We start from the raw sequence: 19,407 nt of genomic DNA, 5'->3' as shown, positions 1-19,407 counted from the left end.
TCCAACACTGTCGTCACTCCTCCTTTTATCCTTCCGGAGCTCCTCCGTGGGACTCGAGACCGGTGAGTGGCGCAGGTGTCGCGCATTAGCATTTACTCCACCGGCCTCGCTCCGTTCCCACGGCTCTAGGCCCCACCTCTCTCGTCACACTATTCATTGTACCAGCCTAGTAGCCTACCTAGTAAACCTACCTTTGTTTCCTTGTGGCCTGATAAAAACCTATACACCTCCAACTCCCACAAGTTGAACTGCACATCCGTTGTATTTTGTAGAAGCCAATGACAATATAATTCAATGGAAAAAGCAATATTCAAATTATGAGTTCTTTGGGCTTAAATTTTATAATTATTATGCTGATGGCCCAAAAATGTGACCAACTGAAGAGGGGCTAATGTGACACATTAACACACATGTGACACATGTGTTCTTTTGATTCACAGATCAGCGAGAGGACACAACAGAACCTGGTAAGAGGAATTTGACTGGTACATCATCATTGTGAACATTAAGAAGTGTCTTATCTTACTTGTGTTACAAAATCTCTGGAATGAACACTCTATATCGCTATCTCACAACTACTTGAAGATATAAGTGCCCTCTATGCTCCACCTCAAAAGGCTGGCAGTGTTTACCAAGTCCAAGGACTAAAACCCCAAAATTGGATCTCCTCCTATTTTGGTGAGAAGAGATTTTTTGTAATTTGAATAAATTTTAAAGAGAACTTTAAAAGTAAAGAAAAATATCTGACGTTACTCATGAGTTTGTCTCTTGTTGTCTTGGAGTTGATGGAGATCCACACTTCATCATTGAGCTGCCAGATCAGAACGATGCTCTGTGCTTCAACATTGATCACAAACCTGGTACCATCTTCAACCTTGTTAGAGACCCACCTACAGGTGATTCATTCTGTCAAAAAAAACAAGAAAAAAAGTTTAGATGCGGGTAATTGTGACTCGGTTTATTCTCTTTCTTCTCATATTTAATCATATTCAGGCATTGTAGTGAATGGCCAGATCATTGGAGATAAGAAGGTCATTCCAGGTAACAAGATGCACACCTATTTTGGGCGCTTTGGGATTGTTAATGAGAAGTTTGGTATCAGATTGATGGTGAGCACAAAGGAGATCTTAGTGTCTGAAAGGGGAAAACAGGCAAAATTCTCATGGACTAACAACAAGACTTTAGAAGGACTGAAGTAAGTGAAATAAATACATTTATATTAAACAGTGCTTAGTTTAGCATATGGGTTTAGAAAAGAAATTATGGCAGAATTTTAATTCACCTTCTTCTATGAGAATTCGATTTTGAGCACAATCCTCCATATTTTGCTTTCTCCAGCATGGATCTGCAGGTGATCAAAGATCGCAGTTTAACGGTGACCCTAAGGAACTCAGTCAAGTTTCTTATTATCCTGCACAAAATATGGAAGATGCACCAGTATCATCAAGACTACCTCGGGTTCTACACCTTGGACAGTCACCTCTTTTCAAGCAATGTCCACGGCCTGCTTGGTAAAATGAGATGTTCTTAGCAGAAAAACTGTACATAGATACAACTTTGTTATGACTTTTTAAATTATCCTGTATGAATCTTTGATCATCCCCACATTCAAGTTTGTTTGTCTTTCCAAACATTTCACAACTCGTTAGTTGTGTGACAAATGAAGTACTATACACTGTGCACTATGTACTCTCTACAAAACCTGTTCCTGAAGAGAGCTACTGTACCGTCCTGCAGATTTCAGCTCCAATAACTATGACCAATAACTGATAAATGGCCAATATTAAAATTCTCTATTATCTTGTCTAAATAAATTTGGAAACCTCAACATTATATTGTACAGTATGAAAATATTCAAGTTGAGATTTGAAATAGTTTATATGGAACACTTAAATTATTAGCATATTTAAAGATTAAATTCTAGTGTCAGATGACAGCAAAGATAACCGAAATGTAAAAGTAGGGAAAATGTTTATGATGAACCGTATCAGAGTGACGTTTGAATGTATAAGAACTTGGAACTTTCAAAAATCCTGCTACCTCACACCACTTTCACACCACCCAGCTCATTTACTGTTATCCTGACTTTAAAGGGATAGATCACCCAAAAATCATCATTTACTCACCCTCAGTCCATCTGAGTGACTCAGGTGACTCTTTTCATCAGTAGAACAGTAAAGAAGATTTATAGCTGAAACCGTTGTCCTTGGTGATTCATAAACTGCAAATCAAAGGCTACCATCACTTTGGCTCTAGATGATATATTGCAAGTTTCAATTCGGTTTGGTGAATTCTTTCACTCAAAAGAACTGGTTCCTGGTTTACCTGAGGTTATAGATTACAGGTAATAACGTAGTAGATAATGTTCAGTTTCTTGCACAGACAGATCATCTCACTTAATAAGACTTCAATATATCATTAGGATCCACAGGTATTAATTTTGTGTTGCTTGTGTTACTTTTTTTTTTTTTTTTTTGACTCATTAATCACCAAGGACCATGATTTCAGCTAAAAAAAACTACATCTTTGATGGCCTGAGGGTAATCATCTTTGGGTGAACTATCTCTTTAATTTGGACTATTTTTTTACTGCAGGTCAGTTCTACCATGGCGTGAACTTTGAAGTCAGTGACTTGTTTCCAGGAAAGGACCCTGATAAACAAGATGCCAACATGTTTGTGAAAGGAAACGAGCTCACGGTTACCAGGTGAATGAAGACGAACATAAAATGCATTGCTGAATTCGCACCTCAAGAGAGACAGAAAATTCATTCAGATTTTAATTCAATCCCACACAACTCCAGGGGCTGGAAGAGAGATTTCAGACAGGACGTGAAGAATGGAGAAGAAGTGCCCTGCTGGTTCATTCACAATAACGGCACCGGGCTCCTCGATGGAGTTCACACAGACTACATCGTCTCTGGTCTCTTCAAAACAATATAGACAACCTCTGTCACTCAACCGACCTTTGCACTACACACAAAGTACATGTTAGCTTTCATTTAGTCTTAAGTATATAAGATGTGATGGGTTTATTTGGATATAATGCGAAATCTGACAAAGCTGGTTTAAAAAGCTGTTAATGATAGTAGGTTTTTTACATATATATCTATACTGGCATTCAGTGACTACAAAATAAACTGCCTGTCCAAAAATGTCTTGTGTTTCCATCCTCCATCTTTACATCCAAAGACCAACATGAACAATAATTCATCGATAAAAAAAAAAAAGTTGAGCAAGAACAATATATGCACAAACAATACGATGGTGCGAATGTTCAGTACTGATCAATAATTTAGGAACAAAGATCACAAATCCCCACTCCCACTCAAATAAATATTTGCTCTGTTACAAAGTGTACAGTGGTTTTAGAGTGTTCAAAAGTCCTGAGTGTGATAGAGTAGACGGTGCATCATGTCTGCAGGGTGGATATTCTGCGTATTTGTGTGCATATGTTTTCCTTCAGGGTCTTTTGAGACCCTGGTCGTCTCAAAGGGAAATGAGCAATGGGTAGGTCTGGTTTTGTTGTCATTTACTCATGTTTTGCTGCACTAATGAAGTGGCTTATAGGCATTAACTCAGTGATCACTAACATTCTGAGCTACAGTATATCTTCATTGTCAATACAGTATCAAAAATAGGAAAATATCCATCATAGTTTAACCATCATAGATTTATCGGTACAGTCAGGGCTTTGCACATACATTTTGGGGGCAGGTATTCAAGTAAAAAAAACAGCCCTCTCATAATTATTTATAAATCTAAAGTTATATACTGTTAAACTTTTACACCTACTTACACCAGTTTACACTATAAACTATGAGGCTGTTATACCATTAAAATGAAATCAGTGTTTTACATTTATCAAAATCTAATTACACTGCAAATACAACTGCATAATGTTATGAGAGTAATGTTTAAATATAACATATTGAGAAAAATGAATTATATTACATGTAAACTAAAATCACCAACTGAATAAGTGAATCGCAGAATCATTTATTCAAACTATTTGTTCAAACAGACTGATTCATTCAAGATCAAAGTAACCACGTAATCTATAAATGAGTCACTGAAACATTGACTCACCCAATTCATCCAAAACACCACTATGTTTCAAGGAGACACAAATTTTCTGTTTTGTTTGGAACTATTTTATTTGATAAAATAGAGCAAGAATAGTCAAGATTGACAGTGTTGTGTCTAGAAATGGTCAGTTAATATAATAAACCTGTTGTTTATTTCAACTGTTGTATAAACTGTATATCACATTTGCAATCCTGCTGATATTTGTTGATGTTTGCTTAATGGAAGGCTATTACCTAATCTTGTACAGTCTTGCAGAATTCGAACATACATGCAGTTGTGTCAGACACACCATAGTTAAGAATTTATGCCACAGGCCAAATTTAAATAAAAACTAAGGTATAAAATAAATAAGTATCTTGCAAAAAGGGCACTTATCCAGTCCAAAAGCAGGCCAAAAGCACCACTTTTGGGTGTATCTGTGCATGTGTCTTAATCCAGTAATGCATCCTCTTATGTCCCTCCAGGTCAGTGATACCAGCATGACCAGAATCTTAAAGGTATTGCAACAATGTTGCTAAAAGTCTGCTATGCCAATTGATTATGTAAAGCAGTGGTTCTCAACCAAGGGGGCCAGGGCCCTCTGGGGGACCTCAGCAAACTTCCAAGGGGACCTGATACTTAAAGGAATGGTTCACCCAAAAATGAAACGTTTGCCATCATTTACTCACCCTCATATTGTTCCAAACCTGTATAAGTTAACTTATGCTAAACACAAAAGAAGAATTTTGAAGAACCAAACAGATGTTGGTCCCCACTGACTTCCATAGTAGGTAAAAAAAATAATATCATGGGGACCATCAATTGTTTGATTACCAGCACTCTTCAAAATATCTTCTTTTATGTTCAACATAAGAAAGAATCTTATATAGGTTTGGAACAACATGAGGGTGTTACATGAGTAAATGATGACAAAATTTAAATTTTTGGGTGAACTATCCCTTTAGGTTAATATATGTATATTAAACAAAAAAACTCACACGGAGACCTTTCAAGTCAAAATGGTTGAAAACCACTGATGAACAGTATTGAAATTATATTTAAGAATTAGAAAAGTGTCAAATAATATGCAACACGGGCTATTTTTGTCGGTTAGCTTTAATACACGCAATCTTTTTACATCTAAATCTTGTCGCCATCTAAAAAAATCTTCCATTGTTTCCTTACAGAAGCGAAGTGTGAGCAGTGGTGAGGTGGGAACTCTAGTTACATTTCACACAAGTTTGTCTGTCAAGACGTTGTGATTTAAAAGTTTATTAGAAATTAATATGGGCGATTCTTGGGTTAGTTTTACCTTATCTGATCCTTAAAAAACTTGTTGGCTAACGATTTAGTTCATTTAAACATATTTTTTTATTTTATTAAATATATGTATTATAAATGTAAACACATTTAAATGTGTTTTAATTCATATTAATATATTTTACCTGAATAAAATGAGTTAATTTAAATGATTGGTTGTTTGACGTACTGTATTTGACGCTGATCTTAACAAGCTCAACCTCTGTCCTGAAATGACCACAGTCTAAGTCAATAGAAGTAATCACGGCTGCAAAATGTTTGTCATATTTTACCCTTTCACTAAAAGTGTTGTGGAGGATTAATGATTTATTGAGCTTGAGCGTTCCAAAACTTTGCAGGTTTTGAAAAGGTTTGAAAATGATTTTGTTACTATAAGACGTTTTGGTAACACTTTATTTTAAGGTGTTCTTGTTACATATTTTACATGTACTTACTATTATAATAACAATAAATTATGCATAATTACATGCAAGTAACCCTAAGCGAAACCCTAATCTTAAGCATATAGAACGTGTAGTTCATTAATATTACCCTAAGCCAAACCCTAATCTTAACCATATAGAACATGTAGTTCATTAATATTAATTAGTACTTAAATGTATAATTACACTGTAACAAGGACACCTTAATGTAAAGTGTAACCAAATTTTTACATATCATTTAGACAGCAATAGATCAGTGACACTCTTTATTTGCCTCTGTATGTTTTTATTCTCTGTCTTTCAGATTGAGGTGCAGCGCATTAAGGTGGACTGTAAGGTGACATCACGTTTCGCCCACACTGTCATGACCACTAAAGCTCTCAATAAGGCCAACGTCTCACAAGAAGTGTCTTTTGAGGTGGAGTTACCCAAGACCTCCTTCATCACCAACTTCAGCATGTCAGTCCTTTTCCATCTGATTGAGTTTAAAAGTCAAGTTTCGGAAATGATTGCAGCATGTTGTGACATTTTTTTTGTTGTTTTTTTTTTTTGGATTTTCAGGGAGATTGATGGCAAGACATACACAGGTGTGGTGAAAGAAAAAGAGCAGGCCAAGCAGCAGTATCAGAAGGCCGTGTCATCTGGCCAGACTGCTGGTTTAGTCAAGTGAGAAGAGGAAAACAGGAAGTCAAGTGAACTTTAAACTGTTTGTGGTTAATGTACAACTAACTATCTGGTGTTCTGGTGTTCCAGGGCTTCGGGTAGAAAAATGGAGAAGTTTTCTGTTACTGTGAATGTCGCAGCAGACAGCAGTGTTATATTTATTCTCACCCATGAGGAACTTCTTCAGCGACATTTTGGCAAATATGAGCTCATGATCAGAGTCAAACCCAAACAGCTGATCCAGCACTTTGAGGTTCATTATTAACCACAGCAGATTTTATAACATCATAATTGAGAAGCCACATTTAATTAAAAAAAATCATTTGTCAATATGTGAAAAAGGTGAAAAAATGAATGGTGGTATTTTAATTTTTACATTAAAATTTCAACTTAAAATCTTTATGGTAAAAGAATAGTTCACCCAAAATGTAACTATTTACTCTCCGTCAGGCCATCCAAGATGTAGATGAGTTTGTTTCGTCATTGGAACAGATTTGGACAAATTCAGCATTACATCACTTGCTATGCAATGGATCCTCTGCAGTGAATGGGTGCCGTCAGAATGAGAGTCAGCTGATACACTTGAGAAAGCAATATTATGGACAGTATTTTAGCCAGAAGCAATGGTCTGAAGTTAAAAACCTCTTGATGGATTTATTTATTAGAAACAAGCAGCTTTTCTCCTCACGATACGTAAATTGATTTCAGCTGTTCGGACTCTCATTCTGACGGCACCCATTCACTGCAGAGGATCCATTGGTGAGCAAGTGATGCAATGCTGAATTTCTCCAAATCTGTTCTGATGAAGAAATAAACTCATCTACATCTTGGATGGTCTGAGGCTGAGAATTTTCAGCAAATTTTCATTTTTGGGTGAACTATTCCTTTCAAAATGTAAAAATGTACAAAGTTCATGGACATGAGCTATCTATATGATTATATACTGTGTAGATCTATAATGCATGTCTTTGTTAAAACATCTTTCCTCAATAAAAAATATAACAATATTTAGAATTTTAACAGTAATAATTACTCTCATACTATGAACACCTCTTATTAAAACAATGAATTACTTGTTGGCTTGAATTCATATTGTGCATATTAAATAAAAAAAAAAAAAGTAAATAAAATAACCATAATCTGTCTTGTCTCCCACCCACAGATTGTAGCAGACATTTATGAACCTCAGGGAATTGCGTTTGTGGACGCCTACGGTACATTCATCACCAATGAACTGCTTCCTCTAGTGGAGAAAACTGTCACTGACAAGAAGGTGACGATTCAACTATCTTTGCATGGACGGATACCACTTACAATATACCAGTATAAAGCACTATTAGTATGCTAAATAATGCTAGTAACTAAGAAGGATCTCCGTTAGAGAATAATAATGGTGATGATAATGATAACAATTTGATCTTTGTTCAGGCTCATGTGTCCTTCTCTCCAACACTGGATCAACAGAGGAAATGCACCGAGTGTGACGGGACACTCATCGATGGAGATTTCTTCATTAAGTATGATGTCAACCGTGCTCATGACATCGGTGATATCCAGGTCAGATATCATTAGGATGATAAAGACATGCCTGATAAAGACATGACAAATTAACAAATGAAAAGAATGCTTTTCTGTGGTCTGCTAGTTAACATGCTGATTTGGGGAAGTCGTGGCCTAATGGTTAGAGAGTCGGACTCGTAACCTAAAGGTTGCGGGTTCGAGTCTCGTACTGGCAGGGATTGTAGGTGGGGGGAGTGAATGTACAGCGCTCTCTCCCACCTTCAATACCACGACTGAGGTGCCCTTGAGCAAGGCACCGAACCCCCAACTGCTCCCCGGGCGCCGCAGCATAAATGGCTGCCCACTGCTCCGGGTGTGTGTTCACTGCTGTGTGTGTGCACTTTGGATGGGATAAATGCAGAGCACTAATTCCGAGTATGGGTCACCATACTTGGCCACATGTCACGTCACTTTCACTATATGTTAATGTTTGAATTTGTTCAACCATTCTACAAATTATTTATTGGAAAAGCACAAAGAGTACGACGTAAATAACATTTTTATCATCTACAGATTGTAAACGGATACTTTGTGCATTTTTTCGCACCGGCTAATCTTCCAAGAGTACCAAAAATGGTCGTTTTTGTGATAGACAACAGCTACTCTATGGTGGGAAATAAAATGGCACAGGTGAGTTATGATGTCTGTTAAATGAGAAAAGACTGTTTTCAATTTCATATTGTCAGTACTTTGGACATACTTTGGTCTGTTTGTTGTTAAAATGAGACTAAAGAGGCTCTAGTGACCATTCTGGGTGAACTCCCAGAGGAGGACTACTTTGCCATCATTGTATTTTCAACCACCTTTGTTGTATGGCGGCCACATTTAAGCAAAGCAACACCGGAAAATGTGAAAGCAGCCCAGGAATATGTCAAAACAATTGAAGTTATTGCTGGTAAGTATGAATATGAAATATACAAGGAAGTGAAATTAACACTGAACAAATTATAAATGATTAACTGTATACAATCCACAAGGAAATATTATATAAAGCAAAACACATGAATTCCTCCTTTTGAAAATTGGTGAAAGAATCCCCAAAGCTCCTATGCAATGAGCACAGCAAAAGTCACTCAGTGTAGTTTACAGTAAGCAGACATAACGTGTTTACTAGCAAGTTATGACAAAATAACTTTTTTTTTAATTTATCAGTAATCAAATACCAAAAATTGTCACATGATCACTTTTGTTTTTGCCACAGGTACTGAATTGCATGATGCTGTCATGCATGGTGTGAAGATGTTGTATGAAGAGCAGCGTAACGATACAGCCCCAAAGAACATAGTACTGATGATCATTTTGCTGACCGATGGGGAACCAAACACTTGTATGTAACAACCTTATACTTTGCATGATTTTCCTTAAAGGGGTCATAGGATGCTACATGCACTTTTACAAGTTGTTTGAACTGAAATGTGTGTTGGCAGTGTGTGTACACAACCACCCTATAATTATAAAAATCCACCCAGTGTTTTTTTTTTTAATCTGCTCAAATCTTTACCCCTTTCTCAAATCGAGCCGATCTCAGATGCCTGTCTGTGTGACGTCACAGAGACAGGCCCCTCCCACGATAGTTTGATTGACAGTAGCGTTTCAGAACAGACTGGACTGGCGTCTTACCTTAGACCCGCCCTGAGTGAGCTGTCATCAGTCCGCCATTGTTTCACCGCCGGAGCAGATGTAGACAAGAATGGCTCCTAAGCGATTGAGGTGTTCTGTTGTTGGATGTAATAATGAACATAGCAGTCGTCATTTACTCCTGACATCTGAGCCGCTGAACTCGCAGTGGATTTCGTTTGTTTCTGAAGGGCATGCACCCCAGATCTGCCTAAATGTGTCTATGTTCGCGCGAATCATTCATGATCCAGCCTCATCTACAGAAGGAGTATAATGTTTTGTAATGAATCTTTGCAAATCACCTTTCCTAATAATGTGCTAATTAGCAAGTTTCACGATGAATGTTAAAAAAAGGGGTTTTTACACTACCATTGAGAAATTTTAACCAAACTATGTTAGACTTTTCATTAAGACCCTAAAGAATCATATCAACTTGTGGAAAATGGGCATCATATGACCCCTTTAAGGAAAAACGTTGCCTAGAAGTATCCCTAAAGAAACATACAGGAAACAGCCCTAGTGTCATTTCCATTATCTTATTAAAGAACACCAACGAGAACTCAGAAAGGTTTAGCTCAAGAGCAGACTTAATTAATCTATCAGTTATTCATGGCTGTTGTACTTTTTGTTGTTGTCTGTGATGGAATCATAAATCTTATTCATTTTTAGATCCGAGAACTCTTCCTGAGATCCAAGAGAACATTCGTCACACCATTGATGGGAATATCACTCTGTTCAGTTTGGCTTTTGGTAACGATGCAAACTATGGATTTTTGGATACTTTGAGCAAGCAGAACAATGGCTTGGTTCGCAGGATTTATGAGGACTCGGATGCCCCACTTCAGCTAAAGGTAGCGAAACTGAGGTCTTTGCAAAATATTGATTCCTTGTAAATGAGCGAAGTAATTTATTTATAGTAATAATTTACAGAATAGCTGACAGAGAATTTCAAAAAACAAAATGGACATTATAACTGAAATATAGAAGCCTGTTTCAGCTGTGGGATAAAACACACACACACACGCACAATGAACAAAATGGGGTAATTGTGACTTTTTCCCTCACTATTCTGAGAAAAAAAGTTATAAACCTGCAACTGCGAGTTAACATAGCGCAACTCTGCTTTTTTTCCTCACAATTGTGAGAAAAAAAATTTGATAAATCCCATGGAGGAAACAAACTTCCATAGAAATATACCCAGGTGTAATGATTAAATTAAATTAAATGATTAAATCAACTCAAAACCTTGTGAATTGGAATTGAATTGGGAAATGTACATCCATAACCAATCCTGGTAATGATCTAGTGTAATTGTGATTATACTTTAAATAATATGTTGATCTTTTTAGTAATGCTGTCTTTCAAGAAAATACTGCTAATGGTTTGCTAATGATTTGTTACCAAGGGATTTTATGAAGAAGTGTCAAGTCCTCTACTCTCAGACGTGCAGTTTCACTATCCAGACAACACGGTTAACTCACTGACAAGAAGCCACTTTAAACAGCTATTCAACGGCTCTGAGATCATGGTCGCTGGCCGACTTAATGACTTAAATGAAATAGACAACTTCGCAATTGAAGTGTTCGCACAAGGGGTGAGTAACTACTCTATCATGTCACACATAATCATAGTTCATAGCTCCAGTATTGATAAGCAATTATAAATGTGGACATTGGTCAGTGTGAAAGAAAAAAAATAATTAATTAATTAAATTAAATGCCTTTAGGATTACAAATAATTTAGTGTCATTTCTGTGCCTCTAGCCATTGGTTGGTCAAACAGATAGCTCCGCCCCAAACTCACACCATTGGTTGAGCCATTGTTGCCATATCAGCCTTACTTCCAGTTGCTGCTGCATGTTAAGCTGGATAAGAGAGAGTATTTTAACAATAGAAAAATTACATCACCAGTGAATCCATTAATATTGTTCAGTTGTGTAAAATCATTCTTAGTGAATTTACATCATTGGTTTTGGGGACTTGTAAATCTAATCCCACTTTGTTTGTTTCGGAACAGTTCGAAAATAACTTTGAGCTGAAAGGTCAAGCAAATACTCAGAAGTGGGAAACCATATTTCCTGATGAAGAGTATATCTTTCGGGACTTTACTGAGCGTCTCTGGGCGTATCTGACCATCCAGGAGCTACTGGATAAGAAGTCTGTTTGAAAAAGCTTGATCTAAAACTTTCAAGGATAAATAGTCCTCTACATAGTTTTAATTCAATGTGAAAATGACTAGTATAAATATAATTTGCCTGAATTAATTTGACTGATTTTAATTGGGTCTGAATTCATTCATATTCTTTTAACCAAAAGATTTGAATCAAATCCAATTATAATACAAAATATTTTCTGACAGAGACAAGGGTACACCAGAGGAGAAAGGAAATGCCACTGACGAAGCTCTGCGCCTTTCGTTAAAGTACAACTTTGTTACACCGCTTACCTCCATGGTCGTCACTAAACCTGAAGATGAGACCAAAAATGACATGTTTATTGCTGACAAGCTGACTGAAGGTATGACTAAACTGAAGTTTGCAAGAACTCGTGGAAATGGAAAATAAATTTTTTTTTTTTTAAACTTTACGTTTAACCAGCTATATGACACTCACTCTTTTTATCAACATTGACTCACAGAGGAACGAGGAAAAGTCCAAAAATATGGTAAGCCGTTACACTGGCACGTATTAATCTGGTTATTAAAGTGTGAAGTCACAGGTCCCAGTTTTTGCTCCTAAGATCCAAAAGCAAACGATAAATTTGCTAATTCATGAACACGCCGCCTTACTATTACCAAAACTCATGATCCCAATCTTTATCTTCATAACAAAATCTTAGTTGGCCAGACAGTGATTAACGTATTATAAATCGTTAAAATAGTAGTGTCCTTGACGCCGTGACCCAGGGAGAATGTAGCTTAGCTTTAAGGTGCACTATAAATGAATAGTGCTCATGAATGGCTGTTGAGGTAGAATTCCTACTTGAGATTTGTACCTGGAAACAGTATTCGATACGTCACGACTTAACGAAGTAATGTGAATGAGAGTTTCATTTACTTTTTTCATATTTGACATTATGTCAAACCAAATGAGCTATTCCGTTGCATTTATTTTAGTTCAATCATTGTCTTATTTGCAGGTTACACAGCCGTAGCGGCCAGCTACCCGAAGTACTCTGCAGCCATATATTATGGTAAATATAAACTCTATGCACTAGCAATGTGAAAGGTAGGTAAAGCTTCATAAGTCACATCAGCAGTGCTGTTCTAACAATTTGCCAATGTAACAGTTGATGGAGATCCACATTTCATCATTGAGCTGCCCGATCAGAATGATGCTCTGTGCTTCAACATTGATGACAAACCTGGTACCATCTTCAACCTTGTTAGAGACCCACTTACAGGTGAGAACAACTTGCTATATTTCATCAGAAAGGTCCAGTGGTATTCAACATTATAGGCATAGCTTCACAAGAACATAGGCAAACATGAAAATAACGGTTGCCCCTACTGACATAGCAGATTCATTCAATCCAACAGGATGATAGATTTAACTAGATGAGTAAAGTTTGTAAACAAACTTTGATGCTGGCTTGACAAAGCCTTGTTTAAAAGTTTGAAATAACTTTGAAATGCTTGAAGCCTGAAAATTAGAATGATTAGCACATTGCTAGAATGTTTTAAGAGGTTGTTAGTATGATTTAACACGTCAGCATGTTTGAACATATTTTACCATGTTGTTGGCATGATTTATCACGTTGCTACCACGTTTTAACATGTTTTATAATGTCATTAGCATTATTAAGCATGTTTTAGCATGTTGTCAGCATGATTTATTACATTACTGCCACGTTTTAGCATGTTTTACCATGTTGTTAACATGATTTATCACATTGGTACCATGTTTAAACATGTTTTATCATAATGCTAGCATGATTTAGCATATTTTAACATGTGGTTAGTATGATTTATCACATTGCTACCATGTTTTAACGTTTTACCATATTGTAAGCGTGATTTAGCATGTTGCCACCATGTTATAACATGATTATTTATCACATTGCTTCCATGTTTTAACATGTTTTAGCATGTTGCTAGCATGATTTATGACATTACTACCATGTTTTATAATGCTTTACCATGTTGTTAACATGATTTATCCCATTGCTACCATGTTTTAACATGTTTTATCATGATGCTAGCATGATTAAGCATGTTTTACCATGTGGTTAGTATGATTTATCACATTGCTACCATGTTTTAACATGTTTTACCATATTGTTAAAGTGATTTAGCATGTTGCCACCATGTTATAACATGATTATTTATCACATTGCTTCCATGTTTTAACATGTTTTACCATATTGTTAAAGTGATTTAGCATGTTGCCACCATGTTATAACATGATTATTTATCACATTGCTTCCATGTTTTAACATGTTTTAGCATGTTGCTAGCATGATTTAGCACATTGTTAGCATGTTTTAACACATTGTGAACATGTTTTAACACGATTTAGCATGTTGCTAACATTTGTTTATTTTTATCCCCATTAGCCACTACCTAGGTAGTGGCTACTCTTTTTGGGGTCCCAACAAGTAAAAAATACAAAACTACATTAATCAACAACAATAAAACATACAAACCCAAAATTCATTCAAAATATCCAAATCAACAATTTACTATATATTGTGCCATTAAATATTTTTTTCAAAGATTTTTTAAAACTCATTTTATGTGTTAAAAAATGTGTCATATCCTATGACAAACCATTCCATATTTGTATTCCTCTATACATCACAGTCCATTGCTTTGCAGGGAACAGGAAGTAAAAAACATCCTTTTGATGCATGCCTGGTGTTAAAATTATGAGTAGTAGTACTATACAGAATTTGACAGTACAGGACATTAGGAACTCTAAACACTGAAATATTTCTTATAAAGCAAAGCAGGGAGATAATCATTCTATCCTTCACAGTAAAGTTTTGTGCATTCTTATGATATTAGCCCTTCTATTACAGTTTAGAGTGAGTGAAAACCATAGGTCAGATCAGTTAGAAAAGATACAGCAACCCGAGTCAGACCGGTCTGCAGGTCTGATCCACGTTTGGTGGTTATAGCTTGAAAACTCTAGGAGGAAATCCAAATTTAGCCTCAGAAGAAAAAGAAGAAGCTTAAATAGTAGATCAGTTTGCTGGCTTTGTAAGTTGTTTTTATATTTTATATTTGTTTTTCACATTTCAATTGGAAATAAGATTCCCATTTCTATTGAAACAAGAAGTTGTGAATTTTGGAATGTTGTGCCTAAACATTTCAGAGAAACCAACTTATAAATAGCTTATAAATGGCTTATAATGACTTGTATTTGAAATCACACATATGGTGGTGTTCCACAGGTATTGTGGTCAATGGCCAAACCATTGGAGATAAGAAAGTCATCCCAGGAAACAAGATGCATACCTATTTTGGCCGCTTTGGGATTATTCATGAGAAGTTTGGTATCAGATTGATGGTGAGCACAAATGAGATCTTAGTCTCTGAAAAGGGAAAACAGGCAAAATTCTTCTGGACTGATACTGCAAAAGTTAAAGGGCCCAAGTAAGATGCAGGATATCATTGTTTCACTTTATTCCTATTACGTCATTATGAGCTAACTGAAATAACCATTTCAAAAGGGAACAGGGGAAAGACTCATCGTCCTGACAGAACGTTGTCCTTCTTTCTCCAGCATGGATCTGCAGGTGATCAAAGATCGCAGTTTAACGGTGACCCTAAGGAACTCAGTCAAGTTTCTTATTATCCTGCACAAAGTCTGGCAGAAACACCCGTATCATCAAGACTACCTCGGGTTCTACACCTTGGACAGTCACCTCTTTTCAAGCAATGTCCACGGCCTGCTTGGTAAAATGTCTGAAGAACTTACCACACTATATACAGTATGTGATGTTAACCCTCTGGGCCTCTTCATTTTTTGGGTCACACTTGATATCTCTGCGGTCAAAAGTGACTGAAGCCTTGAAATGTAACTTTTTTTTCTTCTTTTTTGATTATTATTTTGAATTTTATGATACTATGCAATATTTACACTATCAGTCAAACGTTTTTTGCACAGTAAAGATTAAGATGTTTGGTAACACTTTAGAGTAGGGAACACTTATTCAATATTAACTACGACTTTTCCCTCAATAAATTCCTAATTTGCTGCTTATTAATAGTTAGTAAGGTACTAGTTAAGTTTAGGTATTGGGTAGGATTAGGGTTGTAGAATAAGGTCATGTAGAATAAGGCATTAATTTGTGCTTAATTAGTACTAATAAATGACTAATATATGCATGCTAATAATAACCAACTAGTTAAGAGACCCTAAAATAAAGTGTTACCAGATGTTTTTAAAGAAGTGTTTTCTGCTCACCAAGCCTACATTTATTTGATCCAAAGTACAGCAAAAACAGTAAAAGTTTGAAATATTTTTACTATTTAAAATAGCTGTTTTCTATTTGAATATGCTTTAAAATGTAATTTATTCCTGTGATTTCAACGCTGAATTTTTAGCATCATTACTCCAGTTACATGATTCTTTAGAAATCATTCTAATATTCTGACTTTCTGCTCAAAAACATTTATTATAATTATTATTATGTTGAAAACAGCGGAGTAGAATTTTTTCAGGTTTCTTTGATGAATAGAAAGTTCAGAAGAACAGCATTTATCTGAAATAGAAATCTTTTGTAATATTATAAATGTCGTAATCATCATTTTCGATCAATTTAAAGCATCCTTGCTAAATAAAAGTATTCATTTCTATCGTTTCTCCGATAGAAGATTGGATCTTTCTATTCATCAAAGAATCCTGAAAAAAAATTTACTCAACCGTTTTAAATATTGATAATAATAATAATAATAATAAATGTTTCTTGAACAGCAAATCAGCATATTAGAATGATTTCTGAAAGATCATGTGACACTGAAGACTGGAGTAATGATGCTGAAAATTCAGCTTTGATCACAGAAATAAATTACCTTTTAAAATATATTAAAACAGAAAGCAGTAGTTTTAGATAGTAAAAATATTTCACAATATTACTGCTTCTGCTGTATTTTGGATCAAATAAATGCAGGCTTGATGAGCAGATGAGACTTCTTTAAAAAAAAAAAAACATTTAAAGTCTTACTGTTCATAAACTTTTGACTGGTAGTGTATTTAATTTGTATGAGCTATATTTTTTGCCAATGGCATTTTTGACTGCGAAGGTACCAAATGTTACTTCTTTTTTTTTGACCCTTTAGCATATCCAAATCATGTCCACGATTTTTTGTTCACATAGCTAATGCGACAAAAAAATCACCAAGTGTCATCCCACTCCGATAAAGTAAAAAAACTAAATTTCAAAACAATTTTTTTTTTCAGTCAGGTCCGACCAAAGAGCCCCAGAGGAATATTCCAGGTTCAGTGCAGGCTAAGCTCCACCTACTCTGGTATAATGTTAAAAACCACAAAAATTATTTCAACACATCCCTTCTCTTCTTTAAAAACAAAAATCTAAATCAAGGCTACAGCGAAGCACTTACAATGGAAGTGAATTGGGCCGATTTTTGGAAGATTTAAAAATCACAAATATGAAGCTTATGATTTTATAAAAGCACTTACATTGTTTGTTCTGTTAAAGCATGTTTATTATTTGAGTTCTAATGCTGTTTAATTGGTTTTGCAGTTGTTTTAGGCTTTATGGTATTGTAGGGTTTGGTTCTCATGGCAACACGTCTATAAAACTGGATATAACTTTACACAGAAAAGATTAAGTGATTTTGTTTCATGTTTTTTACATCAGAAACGGAGTATTTTAACGTTTACAAATTGGTCAATGTGTCTCCCACCGTAACCCAAAGGATGGACAAGTGGAAACGTTTTTGTGGTTATCAACATTAAGTCACAAATGCTGTCAACGTAACTCTTGATGAGTTTGAAATATTGCTTTTACAGTGCATTATTATTAAGCAGCACAGTCTGTGATAGTTGTGCTCTGAACTGTGTTCAACTCTCTTTAGGTCAGTTCTACCATGGATTGGAGTTTGAAGTAAGTGAACCGTTTCCAGGAAAGGATCCAAACAAACCAGATGCCATAATGTTTGTGAAGGAACACGAGCTTGTAGTTACCAGGTGAATTTAAGACACTACACAGTTTGCACATGAAAGGTCGATGTTACCTTAAACTGCGTTCTTCTGTGTCAACAGGGGTTGGCAGAAAGATTTCAGACAGGATGTGAAGAACGGAGAAAAAGTGCCCTGCTGGTTTATTCACAATAACGGCACCGGGCTCCTCGATGGAGTTCACACAGACTACATCGTCTCCGGTCTCTTCAAGACAATCTAACAGTGAGCCTGAAAGCCAGACAAAACAATGACTGTAATGACTAATACAGTTGTAATCAAACAGTTAATAAAAGAAAGACTTGAGAGATGAAAATATGAACATGTTATCATCAAAATGATCAAGCCATTAGTCTTTACATAGAACTAGTGTTGTCAAAATATTGATTTTAAATACTCAATGCATCAATACAGTGTCTTGCAGGTAAATGCAGGACACTCAATCTCTGAATGTGCAGTGAGTTTAACAAGCATTTTCAACGTGCGCCACTTATGCTTTGTCACATTCGCATAATTTCCAATAATTTGTGGAGAGATTATTACAGCATTGCACTATAGATGTGTATAAACTTTCCACCCAAATAAAAGCTTGAGGGTCTAACTCTTTCAAGTGAAGGTAATTATTAAACATAAGTATTGTAATTTTAATACAGAGTGTAAAGCAAAATAATGAGTACAGTAAATACATAATACTACTTGTTTTATTACAATAGTGATATATTTCTGAGTCTTAGAAATATTATTGTTATTATTATATAACTTACCTCAGAGCAGACATAAGGATATATGAGAAGATACTGATTTTATTTTTAAATGGTTTTGAATTTTCAAGAATTTTCTAAGTCAGAAATACTAGTATAATGACAACACTGCTTGAAACTTAAAACATGCAATTGCAGATATACATTTAAACATGAAACTGAAAATGATTAAATTAGCAAACAAAAGATTGAAATATAAATGCAATGTGAAATTAAATGACCCTGTACTGGATACTTTTGTCATTTCCTTTATGAATTTGGAAGTAGAGCATTAATGTCAATACAGAGTTAATGATAATAATAATGTCAAATATAAAATTCTATACTATTCAAAATCAATTAAAACTAAAATATTAAAAACTATCATCAATAGTGAAAGGAAAACTTGTGCAATGTTTATATTGCTGGTGCTAGTCCTCATCAACAATCCTCACAATTTTTATAATAAAAATACATTTGGCTCATTTTGTATGACTGCAGTTGACAGATTTTTCCAGGGAAGATCACATAACTCAAAGCTAACAAAGCCCTTAAAGCTAGCATAAAAAAAAAAAAACTTTACCACAAATAAACATGATACCTTACAAAGACACCTGACAGTCACTCACACACACAGAACTAACATAAATACAAAATGAACAAAAAAAAACACTTTGAAGACAACACTAATCTAGCCACTAACACAAACTAAAATGATGACTAAACTGTGGCAAATGATTCAAAGGAAACTAAGTCTGAATGGTGTATAAGAAACACTCCTCTCACAAACGTCAGATCTCAGTAAACATGTTCTTGGCCAAATTAAGGAGCAGATGTTCATGTAAGTGAGTGCTTGATCTGTGTGTCGTCAGT

At 35.4% G+C, this 19,407-nt stretch overlaps 2 protein-coding genes across 2 annotated transcripts in view; both read left to right on the top strand.

Annotated features, from left to right (window-relative positions):
• Positions 1 to 3,143, top strand: part of itih3a.2 (inter-alpha-trypsin inhibitor heavy chain 3a, tandem duplicate 2) — an 18,151-nt gene extending 15,008 nt beyond the window's left edge. The window contains exons 14-20 of the mRNA XM_016500583.1: positions 441 to 467; positions 586 to 678; positions 783 to 896; positions 994 to 1,195; positions 1,339 to 1,511; positions 2,595 to 2,706; positions 2,803 to 3,143. Coding sequence (XP_016356069.1) covers positions 441 to 467; positions 586 to 678; positions 783 to 896; positions 994 to 1,195; positions 1,339 to 1,511; positions 2,595 to 2,706; positions 2,803 to 2,941 — 860 coding nt within the window. The 3' untranslated portion in view covers positions 2,942 to 3,143. The remainder of the gene's footprint in view (positions 1 to 440; positions 468 to 585; positions 679 to 782; positions 897 to 993; positions 1,196 to 1,338; positions 1,512 to 2,594; positions 2,707 to 2,802) is intronic.
• Positions 3,144 to 3,358: 215 nt separating this feature from the next.
• Positions 3,359 to 18,116, top strand: itih3a.1 (inter-alpha-trypsin inhibitor heavy chain 3a, tandem duplicate 1). The gene is made up of 22 exons (XM_016500581.1): positions 3,359 to 3,508; positions 4,552 to 4,584; positions 5,254 to 5,277; positions 6,113 to 6,267; positions 6,370 to 6,474; positions 6,562 to 6,724; positions 7,634 to 7,744; positions 7,900 to 8,028; positions 8,545 to 8,661; positions 8,758 to 8,926; positions 9,233 to 9,358; positions 10,318 to 10,499; positions 11,054 to 11,242; positions 11,665 to 11,804; positions 12,007 to 12,164; positions 12,285 to 12,311; positions 12,786 to 12,839; positions 12,936 to 13,049; positions 15,042 to 15,243; positions 15,374 to 15,546; positions 17,692 to 17,803; positions 17,879 to 18,116. The coding sequence occupies exons 1-22, from the start codon at positions 3,413 to 3,415 to the stop codon at positions 18,015 to 18,017; spliced, it is 2,718 nt and encodes a 905-aa protein (XP_016356067.1). The 5' UTR covers positions 3,359 to 3,412; the 3' UTR covers positions 18,018 to 18,116.
• Positions 18,117 to 19,407: the final 1,291 nt, after the last annotated feature.

The sequence above is a fragment of the Sinocyclocheilus anshuiensis genome, unplaced genomic scaffold, assembly GCF_001515605.1.
Source record: "Sinocyclocheilus anshuiensis isolate Anshui unplaced genomic scaffold, SAMN03320099.WGS_v1.1 scaffold42, whole genome shotgun sequence".
Taxonomy (NCBI): domain Eukaryota; kingdom Metazoa; phylum Chordata; class Actinopteri; order Cypriniformes; family Cyprinidae; genus Sinocyclocheilus; species Sinocyclocheilus anshuiensis.
The sequence above is the reverse complement of the archived record's forward strand: the minus strand, read 5'-3'. Positions and strand labels throughout refer to the sequence as shown.